Source organism: Clupea harengus, chromosome 6 (genome assembly GCF_900700415.2).
Source record: "Clupea harengus chromosome 6, Ch_v2.0.2, whole genome shotgun sequence".
NCBI lineage: Eukaryota > Metazoa > Chordata > Actinopteri > Clupeiformes > Clupeidae > Clupea > Clupea harengus.
In genome coordinates this window covers 25,147,743-25,167,336 of record NC_045157.1, presented here as the reverse complement: position 1 = coordinate 25,167,336, position 19,594 = coordinate 25,147,743, and the positions used below count along the sequence as shown (strand labels likewise).

General features: G+C 39.7%; 1 protein-coding gene across 5 annotated transcripts in view; it reads right to left on the bottom strand.

Annotated features, from left to right (window-relative positions):
- Window positions 1–19,594, bottom strand: part of csnk1g1 (casein kinase 1, gamma 1) — a 47,524-nt gene that overhangs the window by 9,363 nt on the left and 18,567 nt on the right. Inside the window, exons 4-13 of one of the 5 annotated variants that reach the window (XM_012814949.3) lie at window positions 18,693–18,762; window positions 16,619–16,770; window positions 16,147–16,381; window positions 15,913–15,998; window positions 15,748–15,832; window positions 14,400–14,548; window positions 13,198–13,305; window positions 10,632–10,739; window positions 4,920–5,023; window positions 1,414–1,437 (exon numbers count right to left, since the gene is read on the bottom strand). In XM_012814949.3, the coding sequence (XP_012670403.1) occupies window positions 1,414–1,437; window positions 4,920–5,023; window positions 10,632–10,739; window positions 13,198–13,305; window positions 14,400–14,548; window positions 15,748–15,832; window positions 15,913–15,998; window positions 16,147–16,381; window positions 16,619–16,770; window positions 18,693–18,762 (1,121 nt within the window). Of the gene's footprint in view, window positions 1–1,413; window positions 1,438–4,919; window positions 5,024–7,435; window positions 10,496–10,631; window positions 10,740–13,197; window positions 13,306–14,399; window positions 14,549–15,747; window positions 15,833–15,912; window positions 15,999–16,146; window positions 16,382–16,618; window positions 16,771–18,692; window positions 18,763–19,594 lie in introns of those variants that run through there. The other 4 variants (XM_031569529.2, XM_012814950.3, XM_031569530.2 and 1 more) reach the window with 4 other exon arrangements.

Genomic DNA, 19,594 nt, shown 5'->3' with positions numbered 1-19,594 from the left:
TTGAGATTTAGCGGATGTACGACATGACTGACGACAAGTTGCACGCTCTAATGGGTGGAAGTGGCTGAAATGACCACGTTAAATGATTATGATGCACTCCACAAATTTCACATTTAACTATGCCAATGGCTAATCGTTGTTAAACCAGATATACAATTGCTAATCGTTGTTAAAACAGATGTACAATTGCTAATGGTTGTTAAAACAGATAGGGTTGCAAACTTTTGAGCTGCTTCATGCATTGCCAATGCCACCATGGAAAAAACATGTTCCAACTGGAGTGATGATACTCTCCGGAGAACCTGGACTAAGTTCAACTCCATTTCCATCCTGGGAGAAGAGATTGAGGAGGTGGAGGGTACAAATACCTGGGTGTTCAACTTGATAAAGGCTGAGGCTGTCTACAGACAGGACAGAGCAGACTCTACTTCTACTCCTAATGTGTGCAGCAAGACCTTTTACCAGTCTGTGGTGGCAAGGACAATTTTCTTTGCAGGCATCTGTTGGGGCAGCAGCATCAAAGCCAGTGACACTAAGAAGTTGAACATACTGATTAAGAAGGCTGGCTCTGTGCTAAGGACTTCCCTGGATTATTTGGAGCTGGTTGTGGAGAGAAGGATGCTGCACAAACTTTAAGATGATGGCAAAACTATACAAATGTATTTCTGAAAGTGACAAATTGTTGCAAAGTGTTGCTTTAATATAAATCACTCTTTACAGTCACTCAAAAGATGCAGTAAGCATTTTCTGTTGAGAAAAAGATGCTTCTGGACACTCTGAAGGCATGATAACGAAACAGCTCAATATTACTATACTCTTTGTTTCTCCATTTTTCTTTTCATGTATGAGTTTGCATGTTCAGGCCCTCAAAATTGTCAACAAATGGGTAAAAAACACCTCAAACAAAATATCAACAAGCACAAAGGACACAGGAAAAACTCAAAACTGTTATCCTTCAGATATATGGCATGGTAGATGAACAAGAATATTGAAAAACCACTGACTCTGCCTGGATTTTCAAAAAATATGAGAGCATGTCAGAATCAATTAAGTGCCTGAATCTGTCCCCGACTCCAGAGGGTTAAATACGGCAATTCATTTTGTGAAGCACTAGGTCAGTAAACCCAACTCTCCAGAGACAGCTTCGCAGACACGTCAGCAAGACAAACATTACACTTAATAATTTCCCCAATGATTCCTTTCAAGATCATTTTTTTTGTAGAAAGTGTTTATCAATCACTTTTCATTCAAATAGTCATTATTCATTTACATTGTAATGTGTATTGCTCAGGCATGAGACCTTAAGCAGTCTGTCCCTTTAAGCCTGATCCAGAGATCCTTAACCTACACCAAGACACACATATCTCTAGCTTCCCTGATGGGTATAGTTTCAGAGTGGAGAGAGGGACTCACCACATGTTGAGCATTTTCACGCAGCTACAGAGAGGAGTATGAAAGAGAGAGAAGACAGAGACAAATTATTATACCAGAGATGATGAGACAAACCCTCAGTGCAGGAAAAGCAGAATGGAAGTGAGGGATAGAGAGAGTGAGGGATGGACATGAACATTGATAAAGCTACAGTGGTCCTAAAGAAGAGAGTAATGATCCATGAGTGATCAATTTTGGAAATGCCGTTTATCTGGCACAAATAAAAAAAACTTTCATATTACTTAAATTATAAGAAAAATGGAAATAAAAAATACATTGCTGTGCTTCGGTGGTCTTGTCACAACTTTTTTCGTCACTTTTCAAGTCTGGTCTGGTTCAAAGTCAACATTCATTGAATTGAACTGAATATACCCCATTGCAGGGGCTTTATCTAACCAACTGCATCTTCTTGTTAGTTTATTTCATGTCGACTGACCATGACAGAACATTTTTTCCAAATTTCTAGTAGTTCAATAAATAACAGCACATCATTTTGTGCAGCATTCTGAGGAGCCATTATAACTAATAATATCATTAAGCATATGATGCATTAATATTTGCAACTTCTGTAACATTTTTTACTGAACTTTAATATAGCTCTGCTTGCTAGTTTAATACTAGTAACCTACTTGCTACCACTCCCAGGGCCTCATTTACTAACATAATTGCGCCCACTTCAGGCGTAATTTCTGCGCAAAATGCGGGTAAAGATATGGAAGGCAGCGCACTCGAGTAAAAACGGGAGGGTATAAGGGAAAGTGGGTGTTCGTCGCAAAGAGATGGGAGGAGATGCGTAAAGTGCGCCTAATTATGATTCCGTGGTATTTACTAAAATTGCCTGACGAGAGCGCGTCTCTAATTTGCGTAAGAATTCTCCACCTCATAATAGCAGGGTAAAAACCAGGTCTGTTCCATTTTTAACGAAACAAGAGGTGTTTTAGCATGACATATCAGCTGCTAAATGAAAACTATGTGCGTGCGAGAAATTTGACGCAATTCATTTAAAAAAATTAAATACGAATATCAGAAATGCTATTAGTTTTGATGTTTATATTTGATATATCATTTAATATAGGCATATAAAAAAATTGTCCCACCAGCTAGCTGCTCAGCCAGGTCTTACCCAGAATTGCCACACCATGTAGGGTTTAAACCATATTCTTTGCCTTTTCCACCCATCGTTCAAGCACACCGGCAAAGGCGCTGTTTACGCTACGCTCGCAAATGTTAGTAAATGAGGCCCCCAGTGTCATATTAGCCAAATATGCAAAATGTTTCGTGTTTACACATAGGCCTACTGAGTAATCCTATTTGAAAAAAGAGACAGCTTATTAGGCAATGTGGCTCATTCCAATTATTTAAATCAGCTATTCAACAAAAGTCTTAGGAGTTCAATTCTATGCGACTGCTTGTATTGATTTTTTTTTTTTTTAAATGCCGGACAAGACGCATGAAGAATAATTTTTAAGGTTTCAACTAATGAACAAAATACAACTTATGTATCCATCCTTTTAGATATGTTTTTGAAATAAACCCCACTGTCATTCAGTTTAGTAGAGCTGTTCACAATATATGTGCTGGATTACAATATTGCTCAAAAATCATAATACATTTTGCTCAGAAAAATACAAACAAGCTCCACCATATTCAAGATTAAATATTGATTCCACCATATACTCAGGGTTGAATGTCTGTGCATCTTAAGGTTCGACTTTGCATATAAATAATAATTACATAATGGTGTTGGCAAAGAAAAAAAGAGGACAATGTGCTATAAAATTGTGAAATAAATATGTTGTAAAAACTTTTCAATGGTTGAGAATATACAGTGGGGAAAATAAGTATTTGAACCCCTGCTGATTTCGCTCAAGGATCTCAAGGCAGCTGGGACCACAGTCACCAAGAAAACCATTGGCAACACACTACGCCGTAATGGTTTGAAGTACTGCAGCACTCGCAAGGTCCCCCTGCTCAAGGAAGCACATGTACAGGGCCGTCTGAAGTTTGCCAATGAACACTTAAATGATTCTAAGGAGGATTGGGAGACAGGATGTGGTCAGATGAGACCAAAATCAAGCTCTTTGGCATCAACTCGACTTGCTGCGTTTGGAGGGGGAAGAATGCTGAATATGACACACCGTCAAGCATGGAGGTGGAAACATTATGCTTTTGGGCTGTTTCTCTGCCAAGGGTACAGGACGACTCCACTGCATCGAGGGGACTATGGATGGGGCCATGTAATGTGGAATATTGGGCTTGAACCTCATTCCCTCATTCCCTCCCATTGAAAACGCAACCTTAAGGATTTGGAGAGGATCTGCAAAGAGGAGTGGACCAAAATCCCTCTTGAGATGTGTGTAAACCTGGTGACCAACTACAAGAAAAGTCTGACGTCTGTGCTTGCCAACAAGGGTTATTCCACCAAGTACTAAGTCATGTTTTGCTAGGGGTTCAAATACTTATTTTCTGCATCAAATGCAAATTAAGTCATAAATGTTATAAAATGCAGTTTTCTGGATTTTTTTGTTGATATTCTGTTTCTCACTGTTAAAATACACCTACTATTACAATTATAGATCACACATTTCTTTGCAAGTGGTCAAACTTGCGAAATCGACAGGGGTTCAAATACTTATTTTCCCCACTGTATATGTTGAGTAAAGTTCTTCCAATGGTTAAAACAATAGGCAAGAGAAAGAGAAAGACAACACAAAGAAAAAAAGTATTAGGTGGTTGCAAGGGCATTACCGTCGTACATCAGCCAGTTACTTAAGTGTTGCAGGGGTGTTGCTATGGCAGTCAAGGAGGTAAATATGCTGCTATGTCAGGTCTTATGATTGCTATAGCGGTTTCTAGGGTGATGCTATGATACCGAAGATGGTTGCGAAGGTAGTTGAGATGGTTGTGGTTACATAGGACATATGGTTCTATACATACACAAACACGTACACCTGTCCATGTCCAAGCACTTACTTACATACACACGCCCTTTCACACACATATATATCTATAAAAACACCCTGTATCTAAACCTGTATCTAAAGTCAGGCAGTCTCAATGACTCAATGACAGAGGGAGTGATCAGTAACCTCTGCTATAGTGATAAGTACTAAACTGTGTGCTGCCTTTAGGTCGAGAGGTTGGTGTAGGGATGCTAATGATTTAGGAGGTGGTGTGTCTGATGCTATTGAGTTTGCTCATTTGTGAATGGTCAGCATGGTGAAAAAGCCGGGGGAGAACATTAGCATGGGCTGAATTATGCTTTCATAATTCAGAGCAACTTCAGCTTGACAGTTCTTTACCATACTTCTTTAAAATATGTGTTAAACTACATGTTTTTGTGTTGCTTAAAGTGTGTGTGGACTTGGTGGTTGGGAAGTGCAAATGGTGATCAGGGATTCATAAATCCAGATGTCAAAGGACCATGTAGAGAGACACAATAGCAAACATTAAAATATGTATTTATATGACAACCAAATTCAACATACTTAGCTTCTTCAACCACTTCCACTTCAGCATGTGCAGTGATGGGGGCATTGGAATTAGCCAGCGGGTCATCTATATTCAGTTCACCATTGGTTGAACTGACCACCTGAAACATGAAAATTTTCAATTTAGTTAAAACCTCAAATAGATCATAGTCATTTACAGAGTGCAAACATTTACATTTAGGGGTACTCAGGGTAAGTCATAGATCTCTGCATGCTCAGACCATTTTAAGCTATTTGTATAGACTGTGTTAGGTAACTGATACTGTAATGGTTTAACAACTGAAATCATTTGAAAGTAGTAAACACCGCATGAAAAGCGGTGTATCCAGAATATCCCGACAAAGTACGACCGCCAAACTGATTATTTGCCGGAGGTATTCTGGTGCCCGTAGAACTTTAATATGCGGACTGGACAAACACCCGCAAATGTCCGAATCCAGGTGTTATGACCACAGTCGTTAGTTGATGGCTCGGCTTTTCAAATGCTAATAACAGTCAATGGTCTGGGTGGGGCTGGGTACTGAAGCCTGCCCTTCTTCCCTCTCCCTCCCCCCATTAGTAGTTTAGGGAAGTAAGTATTAGGGTTTAGGGATTAAGGTAAATATTCAATATACACTTTAGAACAATTTATATTCTTGCATCTGACTGATACTTCAGCATAGACAATACAATTGTCTAATAAGAATCTCTCATGAAGTGCTTTAAACCGAGCCTACGGTAGACCTATGCCATAGGAAACATGTGACATTAGAGTTGAAATCAATGGAATAATGACAGATCTGACAGACCCAGGACAGAAAAAGTAGCAGAGAGATTAGGGTGTTTTTCTGGCTTTTTTGTAACAAAAGGGAAACACGAAATACGATATAAAATAGTATATTGTAAAGTAAACCGAAAATATATAAAACTAATAAACACACAGTAAAATCTTAACCACCGCGTACAGTGGAAGTACCACAAATACTCTCTCCTTATATGACATAACGCCTTAGAAGGCGTCTCAACCACTACTTGCACTTCAGTGCGCTGGCTCTTACCAAGTTTGCGCGTGTGGGAGGGGCCAAAAAGTGTGAAATGTATGTGATGGTCAAACCTAAAGCTACAGGTAATGCAATTAATTTAATCCTATGGTCCATGTGTGCCTCTGTCTGTGTTTGTGTGCATGCGTTAGAGAGAGTGAGAGAGAGAGAGCTGTGTGGGGCGCTGTTGTCATGGGTTCAGCACTAGACAGTTCCCATCAAATGGGGTATCCACAGAGCAGAGGCAGTGAAGGGGCAGCAGGCATGAGCCAATCAATCTCACACTGGATATGACCCTGAAAGGCAGCTCTGTGGGCACAGATTAATTAGTGTTGTTGAGCTGAAGCAGACGTTCAGCTCTTTGCTTGCACATGCTACCTGTAAGACCACGGAATGAGAAGGCTGTTCTATATTTTATGGTTCCGATCGGTTGTTTTATTGATTGTATTTTTTGTTTCATCAATCAAGTTCATAGACGGCGCAGCGCCAATTAGTGTTAATTAAGAGAGTTTAGTAAATGCTAGGCATGCCAGCCTGTGCAGGTTCAGAAAGTTAGCCTAACTTAATTCTATTATTGTTTACTTTGTGTATCCACAATAACCGCAGTCTTTTGCATTACTTTTTAGAGAGTTAAGAGAGTGGAGAGCGACTAGGCGATACTGTATATGATGCAATAGATCATGTGATGCATATTTCCCGGTGTGCATGAAGCTTTTCAGAGTGGGGTTTTTCTCTGCTACCAGTTCGACTAGCTTTTCAAAATTGCTCTCCTCCTCCGTATGCCCCGATTGCAAGCCTGTGTCAGGTTAGAAACTACAGACAGCACAGTTACTCCATCCTTCCATCCCCTTTTCTCCTGTTCAATGTTTGTTTGACAAGCTGAATATTGACTGGTGTTTGACTGAAGCGCACGTCTTGGACACACTCTTTGTGAAAGTGACACTTATCCAGAAAATACAAAGCAGCAATCTCCACATTTGGAGAAAGTTACAAACCATTTGACAGCTACAAATCTGCATATTCCACAGATGGCTTGATTTGTGGTTTTGCAATGCATAAACCCCTCTCTTTTTTGTACCATTCTGCATTGAAGTATCTTTCTCTTTGGCCAAACAATCCAGCGGTCTCCTTTTTGTCTAGAATTAGCTGTGCAGCTTTACCTGTCTCAATGTCCCGACAACAAACCTCCATGCAGTCGGGAACCAGCCTGTTTGGGTTCAACGGTGCTGGTAGTTTTGACAGTCTCAGCAAGCACAGAGCTGCTGCTTTGGGCATCTTCTGGCTGCGCTGGTTGTAGGGTTGAAGGGCCGGGCTCCGTAGTTGTGGACATCAGGTATGTAACATTGTAGATGTTGAAGTTCAGTTTTGTTTGACTGTATTTTTTTTTTTCTTATGCACTGGGTCTTTCGACATGAAATGAAGTAACTAGTGAAGTGAAGTATGCAGAACTTGTAGCAGAAGCGAGGGGAGGAGGTTGGCAAGCACACGCTTATGTTGGATTTTGGTTTTCAAAGACGGTTGAGTTTTCAAGGAAGGGAATGGACGGAAGGGAAACTTAAGGATTTTTTTAAAATCTTTTTACTAGGGACAAAAATCGCTTTAACGCTATAACCGGCAACTGCAAAACGGCTAGACAATTTCTACAGTTTCTGGAATATGGCATACATTAACCATGATTCCACTATTGGGCCAGTGTGAGCTAGGGCTATCTTCGGGAACAAACGGGGCATTTGGCCTGAGGCTTCAAGCCCCGAAAACAGAAACCATTTGCACTTCTATTATTTCTACTAAAACCTGCCCATAAGCCGCCTTGGTGTAAACATCACTCATTTCACAAGCGAGTGGGATATATGGGTATAATGGAAACCAAAATGTCTGTTTGCGGTTTGTGGAATGTACAGTTAACACACTCAAATAAAGAATATCCCTCACACTCGTCAGACTCCTCTATTAATTAAAACTGTCATGTAGGCTACTGGAATAGTTTAGCAATCTGTATCAAGACGTGGCTCTAATATAAACGCGGTATATGCATAGTTCACAGATACCAAGTCTCAATTCTTTATACAAGTAAACCTAACATTAGCCTGTGTTTAAAGCACACCATGGCTCAAATAGCATGCTAATTGTTCATCACAATTAATTAGCTTAATTAATTAATAAGCAACCATACAGTAATTTGATGTTAATCATACTGTAATACTATTTATCAGACATACTACCCTTGTTGACATGCTTTCATTTGCTTTCGAAGACAAGAAGTGAATCCAAAAGCAGGGTATAAAGATCAATGTTATGGCCTGGTTTTTAAATAATTTGTTATGCCATTTTAACTGTTCATTTGAATCGAGTGGCTGAAACCTTTTGTGCCTACACCTTACCCAGTTGTGTAGTGATGGTTCAGTAAGTTCTTTTCACAAATCCCAACACAAGTTGCAAATTACATTTTAGAATGTTTATTTACTGGTTAAAAAATAGAGGCATGACTGCAGTGACAAGATTCCTCTGTGTAAAAAATGAGACACACCCACCACCCCCCACCTCAAATCTGAAGAACGGGGACGGGGGAGTTAAAGTTAAAGTTATTGGTACTACTGACCATTGAATCTCTGATTCAATTATGAACATCTCAACTGTACTTGTCTCTACACTGACAAAAGTAGTACACTGTTGAAAGTAGAATTAGCATAGGTCCAAATTACCTGAAACTATTTAATTGTCCCCTGCTGCCTACCGGGACCTCTTCGTTTGCAAAGTATAGGTGTTTTTGTAATTCTGAGTGTATCAAAAAGCACAGTTGGCTGAAGTAGGCAGTAGAACTTCTGCTATGTTTCCCCTCTCCTGTGTAAAAATCCTCATATCTGCATTCAAGATGCAGACACCCTTTCCATCAAGTAGCCAACACTTCCATTGAAGCCGAGGCTACAAACATGTCAAGAATTGTGCATCATGAACCCGCACCCATTGCAAAATAATTCACATACATCAGCCTTTCTCAAACTTCCTTGTCCTAAAGCCCAGTCATCTCAGACTTTGGGCTTAAAAGGCTGACGAAACATAATGCTCAATGCTAGCACAGGGAGTTACCCATTCTCTTTGTATTTGTATCTCTCTATTTGTATTGCCAACTTCCTCTTAACTATTAAATGTATTTGCTTCTTGGCCTACTAAAATACGACCACTACACCCTTACTACCTCTGTAATGCCTCTATGTTTGATGACACCTCTGATACCTTTGATATCCATTTCCTGATTGTTAAACCTTTTAAAAAAAATGTTCTGTTGGTCATGGTTCCTTGATTCCATTTAATTGTGTGTGTTTACTGGTGTTGCAAATGACCTGGCAAGTGACAGAAGCAAAATGTGACTGTGGAAATGGAAGGGCTGGTTTGCAGTCTGAGAAACAATACACCATGCCGAACGAGCCACCTCTCCATCTCCCTGTTCTCTATATCATGTTGTGTTATGCTGTTGACGTTGATGAAGTGACAGTATTACTTGTTGCTCTCTTTCGGCGCCTACAAGGTGACAAGGGTTTGTATCCCAGTTTCTTTCCCTCTTCCCTAGTATGGGTTTGGTACGGTGGTATGCCAGAGTTTAAAAAAAGATGTATGTTTAGACAAAAAGGCAGTGAATCGCTTAGATACTGTGATATGCATGTGAAAATCTTTTCTTATGTATGGCTGTGATAACATTGTTCCTCACCATCATAACCTATAATTACAATGGCATATTTGCATATAAGGCAACTTCATTTCTCTTTTCTTCCCCTCCTACTCTAGACCATCTCCACTGTGGGATGCTGCTGCAGTTTTACACCTCGTTCGATGGTAGAAACCTCTGCTTACTGCTGCCCATTCCTACCGTACTATTATGCCAAATGTTCGACTGCTTATGATATATATTGAGTGCCTGCCTATTTATCTGTAATTATCCTCACAAATGCCATTACTGACATCCTCCACTTATCCTATTCTTATAAAAGTAACCTTATGAAAACACTGGGTACCCATGACATTGTTGTACAACCAATACATTGAATGCTGGCCACACAGTCCATTTTTACCCACTGACAGACTTGTATCTGCCCTGACTCGCCCCGCTTCTCCTGCCTTCCCTTCTTTTCTATCTCCCTACTGGCTTGGCCTCATGCAGATGGGTCCCCCTTTTTTAGCTGGGTTCTGCTCAAGGTTCTTCCTGTTAAAAGGGAGTTATCATTGCCATCATTGCCTACGTGCTTACTCTAGAGGTTAAGGCCTCGGACTCTGTAAAGTGCCCTGAGACAATGCCAATTGTTGATGGTGCAATATAAATTAATAAAACTCAATTGAATTGATTCAAGTAGCTCAAGTAGCCCAAAGAAGGCTTTAATCCTGCCTTTAAATGGAAAGCAGTTTTAATCTGCAGAAACATAATTGCAAATGAGTTTTCTAATGATGAATTGGCCTTTTTAACACGATAATGTAGAATTAGCTAACATATTTTTTGGTATCAGGAGGTAAAAAGTTGGATTAGTACAACCCTACCTTCTAATAGACTTGGTACACCAAGTGCTGCTCCCCGCCACACCCACAAAACAAATCAAAATGAAAACAAATCAAAATGAAAACAAAGACACACTTCAATTACAAACAGAACACACATAGGAAATCAACACACACAGGAGTAAGAACAAGGAGAGAAAAGTACCTGCACTGATCCTCCATGCCTTTCTGCGATGTAGGAGGTCAGATAAGAAGAGTTCGTCTGGCGGTTGGGCTGCACCTCCCAGGCTCCCCTGCGATCTGTAGTCGATGTCTGCAATGACCCAAAGGTTATGGAGTAGTGTGAGAGGTAGCAGTGGAAGGTCAAGTGAGAAGGGAGAAAGGTTCCTTAATTAAATATTACAAGTAAAACGCAAACAAAGCTCAAAGCCAAATTGGACCTATATAAAAATGTCCTCTAAGACAGGGTCTAAGACATGTCTGCCCAAACCCAAACCAAGTGGGGTATCATCGCAACTGAATTATGACTGCTGAAATTTCTCACAGTTTATTAATCATGACGAAAATTAATGTTACATAGTCTATGTTAGCAAGCTAAATAACTATATAGTCTAATCTCAAGGAAAATACTTCAGGCTAGCCAACAGTTAGGAGTTGCTTAGTGAAGGCACCGTTATGCTTGACGTATTAGTCATCGTGCGAACTGTGGCGTCAAAACAGCGCCATCATTTTTATACTCTTTTCCTACATGATAGATTTGACTGCCGAGAAAATACCATCTAAACCGCTGTAAGTAATGTGCCGAATTAGAGCACGGTGAAATGTACTTGACAGTTAACTGCATCACCAGTATTCATTTGTGGATTTACCGCTGGAAGCAGCAATATGAAGAGGTAACGTTAATGTGCTGATTACAGCACAGTGAAATAGCCTGTATGATATGAGAAACTGTATAACCAGTTTTCATTTGTGGCTGGATGGGTTTTAAAGGTTTCCGGTTAGTGTTAGTGTTTATTGCTCATCACCAGCGAAAAATGACCCTCAGGTCTTCATCGCGCAAGACAGTAATGTTATTAGACAACACAAACGCAGCGAGTTCACCCGCCCTTCATGAGTTCTGTGCTATCTGGGAATCCCATTGTTCCCGCATTGGTGGATCAAAGAGATGCCTGTAGAGACAGAACCGCTAACAGACGGACCTGCTCAAGCCTCCAGCTTGTTCATTTTGCATATTTGCTTGCCCACCCACCACGCCACACACACAAAGTTAAAAAAATTGGGAGGTGCCACTGTGCACAAGGACGGCAACAGCCATAAATCCCCCTTAACGGGGACGCTGTCAACTCTGTTTAGGTTGCTTTTGTTTCTTATTTTTTTTTTATTAAACCAATGCATGCATAGATGCTTTGAATTTTCCAGATTCCATGGTGGATGCTGTTCTGCTCAGCTGTTGGACGACTGGACACATTCCTGGATCATTACCTCCAGTGGCTGAACAGTTGGTTGACTGACTACTGGGCTGTGTGGAGAGACATGCTGGGTGGCTGTATGCTAACTGTGGTGGACCTCATGTGACAGTCTGCTGCAGTCATAGCCAAGTTCAGACTATAATAGTATAGTCTGTATAGTTGTTTCTTTGTGAAACCTTCCATTTCTGATTTTTTTTGATGACACAAGGAGCGTAGTTTTACAACTCTTTTACAATGTGATCTGTGTCAATGTGTCATTGGTCTTCAGGGTCCTAGCAGAGCCTGCCTCCAGTGCTCTTGTGGAGTGTGTTTTCAGTCACACTACATCCTCATCGCACACCAATGTCTGACTCTTTTGTCTGATTAAAATGTTTTGTAAATGTAATGTTTCATCCAGAGTTAGAGGTATCCTTACCCTGAAATCTAAACTGTAAAAGCAACTCACTGACCTCACTCACTCATGCAAGAACATGAAATAAGTCGAAGAGTGCACAATGACTTGTTTAGGACTTGAAACATAAGGTTAAAGTTGGAGTGTTCACCTATTGTGACGCGACTCACTCTGGCATTAGATTGAGGTTAGCTGGAATAGCTGGTGAGGAGAGTATAATGTTCATATAAGGTTAGTAATTCTCTACTGCTGTTGAGCAATAACACTTCACATTTTCTTGCGACAATGCATCTCTGGTTTATTTTGCGCCTCTAATTTTATTGTTTATATTATTTTTATAGTTTGTTGTATATGTGAATAGAACTTGGGTGTCATCAAAGTGTTTAGTATGGTGTGCTGCAAAGTTTACTGGCCATGTACTGCAGTCCTAAACTTCACTTCTTCTGACAGCTCAGTTTAGTTTGCTGCAACATTTAATCAACTTTCTACTATCACGTTCACATCACATCTCTTCACCTATGTTCACAGCTATGATTATTTGTATGTGACAGTACACCAGCAGTGTACATCATTGTACAGTATCAAGTCATTTTCTTTTCAAATTAATATAAAAGACACTTAAGTGCACTGTCCACGGTACACAAATTAAATAATGATTTTAAATATCACTTATCTGTACACATTAGCCTATTCACAATTTCTATAAAGCAAAAACAATATACTGTGGATAAATACATTAAATATATTATCTATAAATGCAATAATATGTTGCAAAATCTATGTTGCAATAATAATTATGTTTTTGTGTTATAATTTATTAAAGAATATTCTATTTTAAAAAGCACTGGGCAAACTACTTTGACTTCTGATGCTTTAGGACATGGCCATCTGCACAGATCTGAGGCACTAACCTGATTCCTCGCAGGCTGCTGTTGAGAGGGCCGGTCCCTGTTAGTTTGGCTTTCTCTCGTTATGGCTGATGCACCTGAGTCCACATTGACAGACCCGACAGGTGTTGGCTGGGAGGAGGTGAAAACTTTGATCAGTTTCTGGTTTCTAAAAAGGGTGCAGTGTGTACATTTGCTCAAATGTCTGAGGGGTAACCCGATCCAACATGCACCAACCCAGGTGAACACATGAACTCATACTGCTAAGTATGAATAGAAAGTTTGCTGATTTTGATCCCTGCAGCAAACAAACCAGGCAAATGTCAATGCCATGTTACTTTTAAAGCCATGAACTTAAAAATAGATTAACAAAATGAACTGTAATTGCAGCATATGCAAATGTTTGGGCAGAATTCAGTAACAATTATTTGCATCACAGTTTGCAAATTATTTTGTAGACAGCTGAAAGTCTCTTTATTCTCATTTTTTTGTCCATCCTGTTATAGACATCAACATCTGGTAGGCTTCAGTTTGTTAATAGACTGCATCCTGAATTTGCTGATATTTAGTGGAATATATTCTTCCCTTTATCCATGCGATCTTTCCTGTGCCACTAGCTAATAGAAAATCTTATTACTGAATAGATTCAATTGTATGCTTCACTTTGCATGCCTCCGATGGCCCTTTTGGGTAGACCCTGTTTGTGCAAGCAGCACTGCACAGAGGAATGGTCTGCAGGTCTTTTCAGTCATATGAGGGGCTTGGCTGGCTTTTCTACCCAGCAGATATGCAGTTTTACCTGAAAGTGTTTTCGGCTCTCAAGATCTATCAGTTGCTTAGAGGAGGCTACTTGAAGAGTCAGAGAATTCATAAGACTCTGGAACTTTTACGAGCTGACCATTCCGAATGACAATTCCTGACCACCCACTCTAAGGCCTTACAAGTCAAATGACGCCAAATGATGTTCCCAAGGGCTGCCCATACTTTTGCTCATGCCATATAATAACTATTTTAATTTGTTTTATTTTTAAGTTCCTTAAATAAAGAAATAAATACATTTTCATACAACTGTATATATGCATTAATGTACTCATCTCTTCACAAACAACTGCAATGGTTTTTAATGAGCTACTCATTCTAAGTAAATGTGGTAGGTATGTTGACAGCATGTTGCATTTGCTTTGTTACAGTGTTGTTTAACACATAATTTACATATAAGTACTTACAATCGGTCTGCCAACCCAGTCATACGTGTAATCAAAGGCATATCCTTTCCGTTCAAACAACTCTGTGAACAAGGTCCGAAGGTATTCATAATCTGGTTTCTCAAAGAAATCCAGCCGTCTCACATAACGAAGGTAGGTAGCCATCTCTTCTAAAAAAAAGACAGTAAAGACTGTTAGCCATATCTAGACATTTTCCTGTGGGTGGTTGTTTTATGAGTATGAAACATGATACCACACAGACTTAATATTAGACTTACAAAAACATTCAGCTGATTCAGTAATCACAACTAAACGAAGTAGAGGGATTCTGTTGGGTAATGATTCAAATATGTTTCTGAAATCTCACTCTAAAACTGCCCCAAAATAATATGTACTCTTTATCTGAGGATCCAAATATTCAATCCCAAAGGAACCAAAAGTTTTTATGGTCAGGCGATTGTGGAAGGCATACCATTGCTTTCAACTTTCCATCATCTTCCGTTTCCAAATAGTTATGACAGAGCTTGGATATATACCTTATCCTGCTGCATGATGTCATTTTACAACACCAGCCATTCAGTGCTATAATCCAACTTTATATTTGCCGTGATTAATCGTGATTATTCAGGGGTTTTATTATTCTGAAGACTGAAGCTTGTAATAATAGATATTTAGATGTACATTCACAGAATGAATGTTTAGTCAACATAAAGGAAGTATATTTAAATTCAAATAGTATTGTTTAATAGCACCTTTTAACTTTGAACACAGATTCTCTCCAGTGCACTACAGAACAGTGTGTGCAGACCGTTGGACTAGTTGTAAGTTGAAGTGGTCAATAAACTTCAAAAAGCTCTGTGTCAGGTGTACGTTAGATGCCCCCAGATATTTTTACCATTACATATTTACTACCAGAACTGATAACAAAACCCAGGCAGCTGTGTTCATTGTTTTAATGCATTGAATATTTCAAATGAATCGCAAAAATGAATGTGTTAATTTTGACTGCACTAGTCTGTACTGATTATCATTATTCTTATCATTATGCCACCAAACCTGTAGCATGTGCATATTTGCCATCTGTCACCTGTTTGGATTAAGTACCATAAGCATAGTTTAGCCTAATGGTAAGGGTTTCTGAGTCTTTGTCACTGGACAATTTTTATCATGGTTTTGTTTATTCAATTGGTTTCCAATTATAAATATAAGTATAGTGCAAGCATATCCTGTCCACTCCCATGCTGATAAAAAAGTGTTAACACTAGGAAAATGTGTACAATTCTGACCCCTTTTCACCACTGAGTAAATAACAGTACAATAGCAATAGCTCAATTCAAAACATTTCCCATTCTTTTAACAAGACCATTACCTGGAAAATTCTCACAGAGAACTTCAACTGGAGTGTTCCTCTTTGTGTCCCCAATTTTCTGGTATCGTTCTTTCAACGTGTCAGCCTGTAGATGTTATACCCATCATTAGAGTAATACCGTTCAGCAATTTCATTAATTCTGGAAAATACTTCATGCTGCATTACCTTCAGTCCTTGCCAGGGGAGGCTCCCACGAAGGAAGTACATGAACATGTGACCCAATGCCTCCAGGTCATCGCGGCGACTCTGCTCTAGATTAAAGAACATGCAGACAGCAAATCATTTCTTTGGAGCGCTTATAGACTTTAAAAATAAATATTCAAAATAGTTGCAAAATAATTCTGAAAATCAAACTGCTTTTATAAATTCATACTCTGTGACACAATCACATTTCCTTACCTTTCCCTAAGTGGGTATTTATTGACATGTATCGAGCTGTGCCAGTTAAGCTCTTGTGCTCTCTGTATGGGATATGTTTTTTTGTTTCAGGGTCAATGTACTCTTTGGCTAGACCAAAGTCTATGATGTGAATAATGTGGTCTTTTTTGTTCCCTTGCCGCCCAATGAGGAAGTTCTCAGGCTTAACATCCCTGTAGATGAGGTTCTTAGAGTGCACATATTCCATCCGTGAGATCTGGGGAATAAATCACACAGTGAAAATGGGCAAAGGTGAGACAATGAACAGCTACTAGACAGAATTCAGTTTCACTCACTTCTGGGTTTTCCACAGAACAAGGGACATTTTGCAGTTGAGTTACAGAGAGACACAAATGAAAATCATAATTTAAAGCAACACTCCGCAAGATTGATGTACTGTTAAGAAAGACATCCAAAACTGATTACCACACATTTTTGCAAACTATCAACTCACCAGTTGAACAGCCATCATCAAGACAGTTTTGAGGGAGAATGTCCGATCACACAGGTCAAAAAGGTCTTCAAGGCTTGGGCCTAACAACTCCAGAACCATGGCATTGTATTTCCCACAAGGCCCAAAGTAGAAGACCTGGGGCAGACCCTCCGCTATAAGAGTGAGCAAGAGAGATGATGAGGATGTTGATGAATACATATATTACACTATAAGCTGGCACTTTTTGCACAGTTTGTGTCATAGTTATAATTTGTGATACATAGATTACGAAGTTGAAGTATTCAGACACTGACATAGCACTTAAAAGTGAGATAAGTGAATCCTGTGATGAGGTGAATTACTGTGATCATACTGACACTACTGTATTTCTCTAGAACTCAATTAGAGTTAACCTTTGATATGATTAGAAACAACCAGCATAGGCCCACAGATTATATCACGTCAAAACACTAAGTGCAAGGAATGCTTCATAGAGTTCCAGATTCATATTTTGTATTCATGTGAGCACAGTGGGGCTGTCACTTTTTGAAATGTTAATATTTTTTCGAACATGAGGGGGAGGGAATTCATTTTCACTGTAATGACCCGTTTCAACTCAAAGATTACAGTCTACACCGTAGATGCCAGAATGTCCAAAAAGATATGACTAAACGTGTTTGCCTTACTCTACAATGTAAAGGGCTTTGTGAGTCCAGAATGGCACACCGGACACAGCCCATCTTATTTTGAATTATTCTCTCTTTATACGCTTCATCTCAGCTCTATTTTTCAGAAGTAAAACATCTTCTATGATTACTGATAATGAACTACTCTACCTGACAATTGGACCCACAAGTAACACCTCTGTGACAAGCCTTTTATTGAGGGCATTAAATGCCAATCTTGCCATCTCATTCTCATACCAACATGATAATAGTGTTAACATAAACCTTAAAGGTTTTTCCTTGCAATATATCCACTGACTTGATCCCTCTATCCGTGTAATGTTTCATGTGTATGATGTTTCAACCTACATGCTTAATAGTTGTGATGGGGTTATTTTCATCAAATGCTGTTCCTTTTTTTTCCTTCTACCCTTGGTGATTGTGGCCAAACATCACAAGCCAAAAAGAGAAAAAGAAAAAGCGACCAAGCACAAAGCCAGACAAAAGTGGCATGTACACATCAGAGATTTGAGAAGCTGCTGACGAATGGCGAGCTGTCCTCCTTTCTACTGGACTACTAAGCAACATTAGCTACCATTCTATGTTTTATGTTGTTGCAGTAGCTTTTTTGGTTGTAGGCAATGTAATGATCTATTTGTTCTGCTCCTTTCTTTTTAACAGAGGGGCATCACACATGCACTACACAGGCAGGCCTATAGGGTTAACATTCAGTGGTTAGAATGTGTGTCTGAGCAGGTGAGATAATGCAGGTTCACACCCCATCAAGCTTTGGTCAAATTGCAAATGGAACCCATGAATTTACAAAGTCAGTGCCAGCTGAGCAAGATTAAAATCTGGCCATACCAACAACACCTGACTTGCAAGGTTATTCATAATCGCCTGCAAGGTTGTGTGCACTTACTTGTGGCTTTTGCTTTCCTCAAAATAACAGTCTGCGCTGTCATTTGCCATAACACTCCCTCTGCTAAAACATAAATCTCAGCTCTAGGCTGACTGTTTCGCCCCTCTACACCCCAACTGGCTTTGCAGTGGCAGTGCAACAGCCTGTGGGTGGTGAATGGGCATTATTGCTTGATTGTCCACCCCTGAGGAGGTGTGGATAAAAGCCATGCTGTTTGCCCTCAGAGAGGGCCTTGCATTCTCACCATGCTTTTGATGCTGGTGCACACTATGGGTTTTTGGTGCTTGGCATTTACTATTTAATCCTGTATTTTTGTATTATTGAAATAAACCCCTATTTTTGTATACTCTGTGGTCTGTCTCCAATTGATGTTGCGGCTCACGAGCCGAGTCGTAACACTGACAGAGCTGAGTGAAATTCATAATTTTCAGTTCCCCGAGCAACCACTGAGTTACTGCTAATCTACAACAAAAGCACTTTTACTGGAGATCTGTGCTGGTGACCTCACCTGTGCTGCCAAGAGTTTTGTAGAAGCGGTATTCTAAATGTAGCTGGGGTGCCCGTGATTTGACTGGCTCCTGCATGGATAGAGACAAAAGTTGACACTATTAAACACACATTTTAATGAAGTGACAACATTCTCAACATTTCTCAAGAAAACCGTCATGAATTTTGATATACTATACTTTCCCAAGATCAGACAAACCAGAGCACTCATTTATTCCCTGCCGTTCCCATTAGAGTGCGCCGTATATTTCTGTCTGAACCAGACCCAAGTCCGAGAGCGTAGTAAACAAGCCCCACCCAAACCCGACAGGCAACTGTGGTTATCATGGCTACAGCTTGTCTGGTTACCCAGATTCCCCGGATGTGTGGGCACCTTGTAAAGGACTGTCAAAACGCATCGTTTTATACAGGCTACATTGCTAGGTAGATTGTTTTAACACACACACTTTACACAATGTCATCGGCAGTTCTTCACACATACAGTTACAGGAAGTTGCATCCCTGCATTGAACACTAACAGCTGATAACTAGATTTCTAACAAGTAACTTAACCACCATGGTAGACACCAACAAAAGTATTAACACATGGCTTACCTGCAGTCTGTCAATGTTAGACATGACGTGAAAACCAATAATTTCAATTGGCATTCCCAACCCAATATCATACTAATTAAAGGGAAACTTCAGGATTTTCCAACCTGGGCCCTATTTTCAGATCTTTTATTAAGGACAATTAGTAAGCCATCAAAATCAGTCGAGTATTAAGATAGAATGCTATAACAGCAACCACGAAATGGCTATACAATGTAATCCCATGGGGCTAGCATCTGCATCAAAGTTGTTCATCACTTGTTTTCACCACAGACAGGCTCATCATTTTTTTATAAGTGTCAAGACAAGATG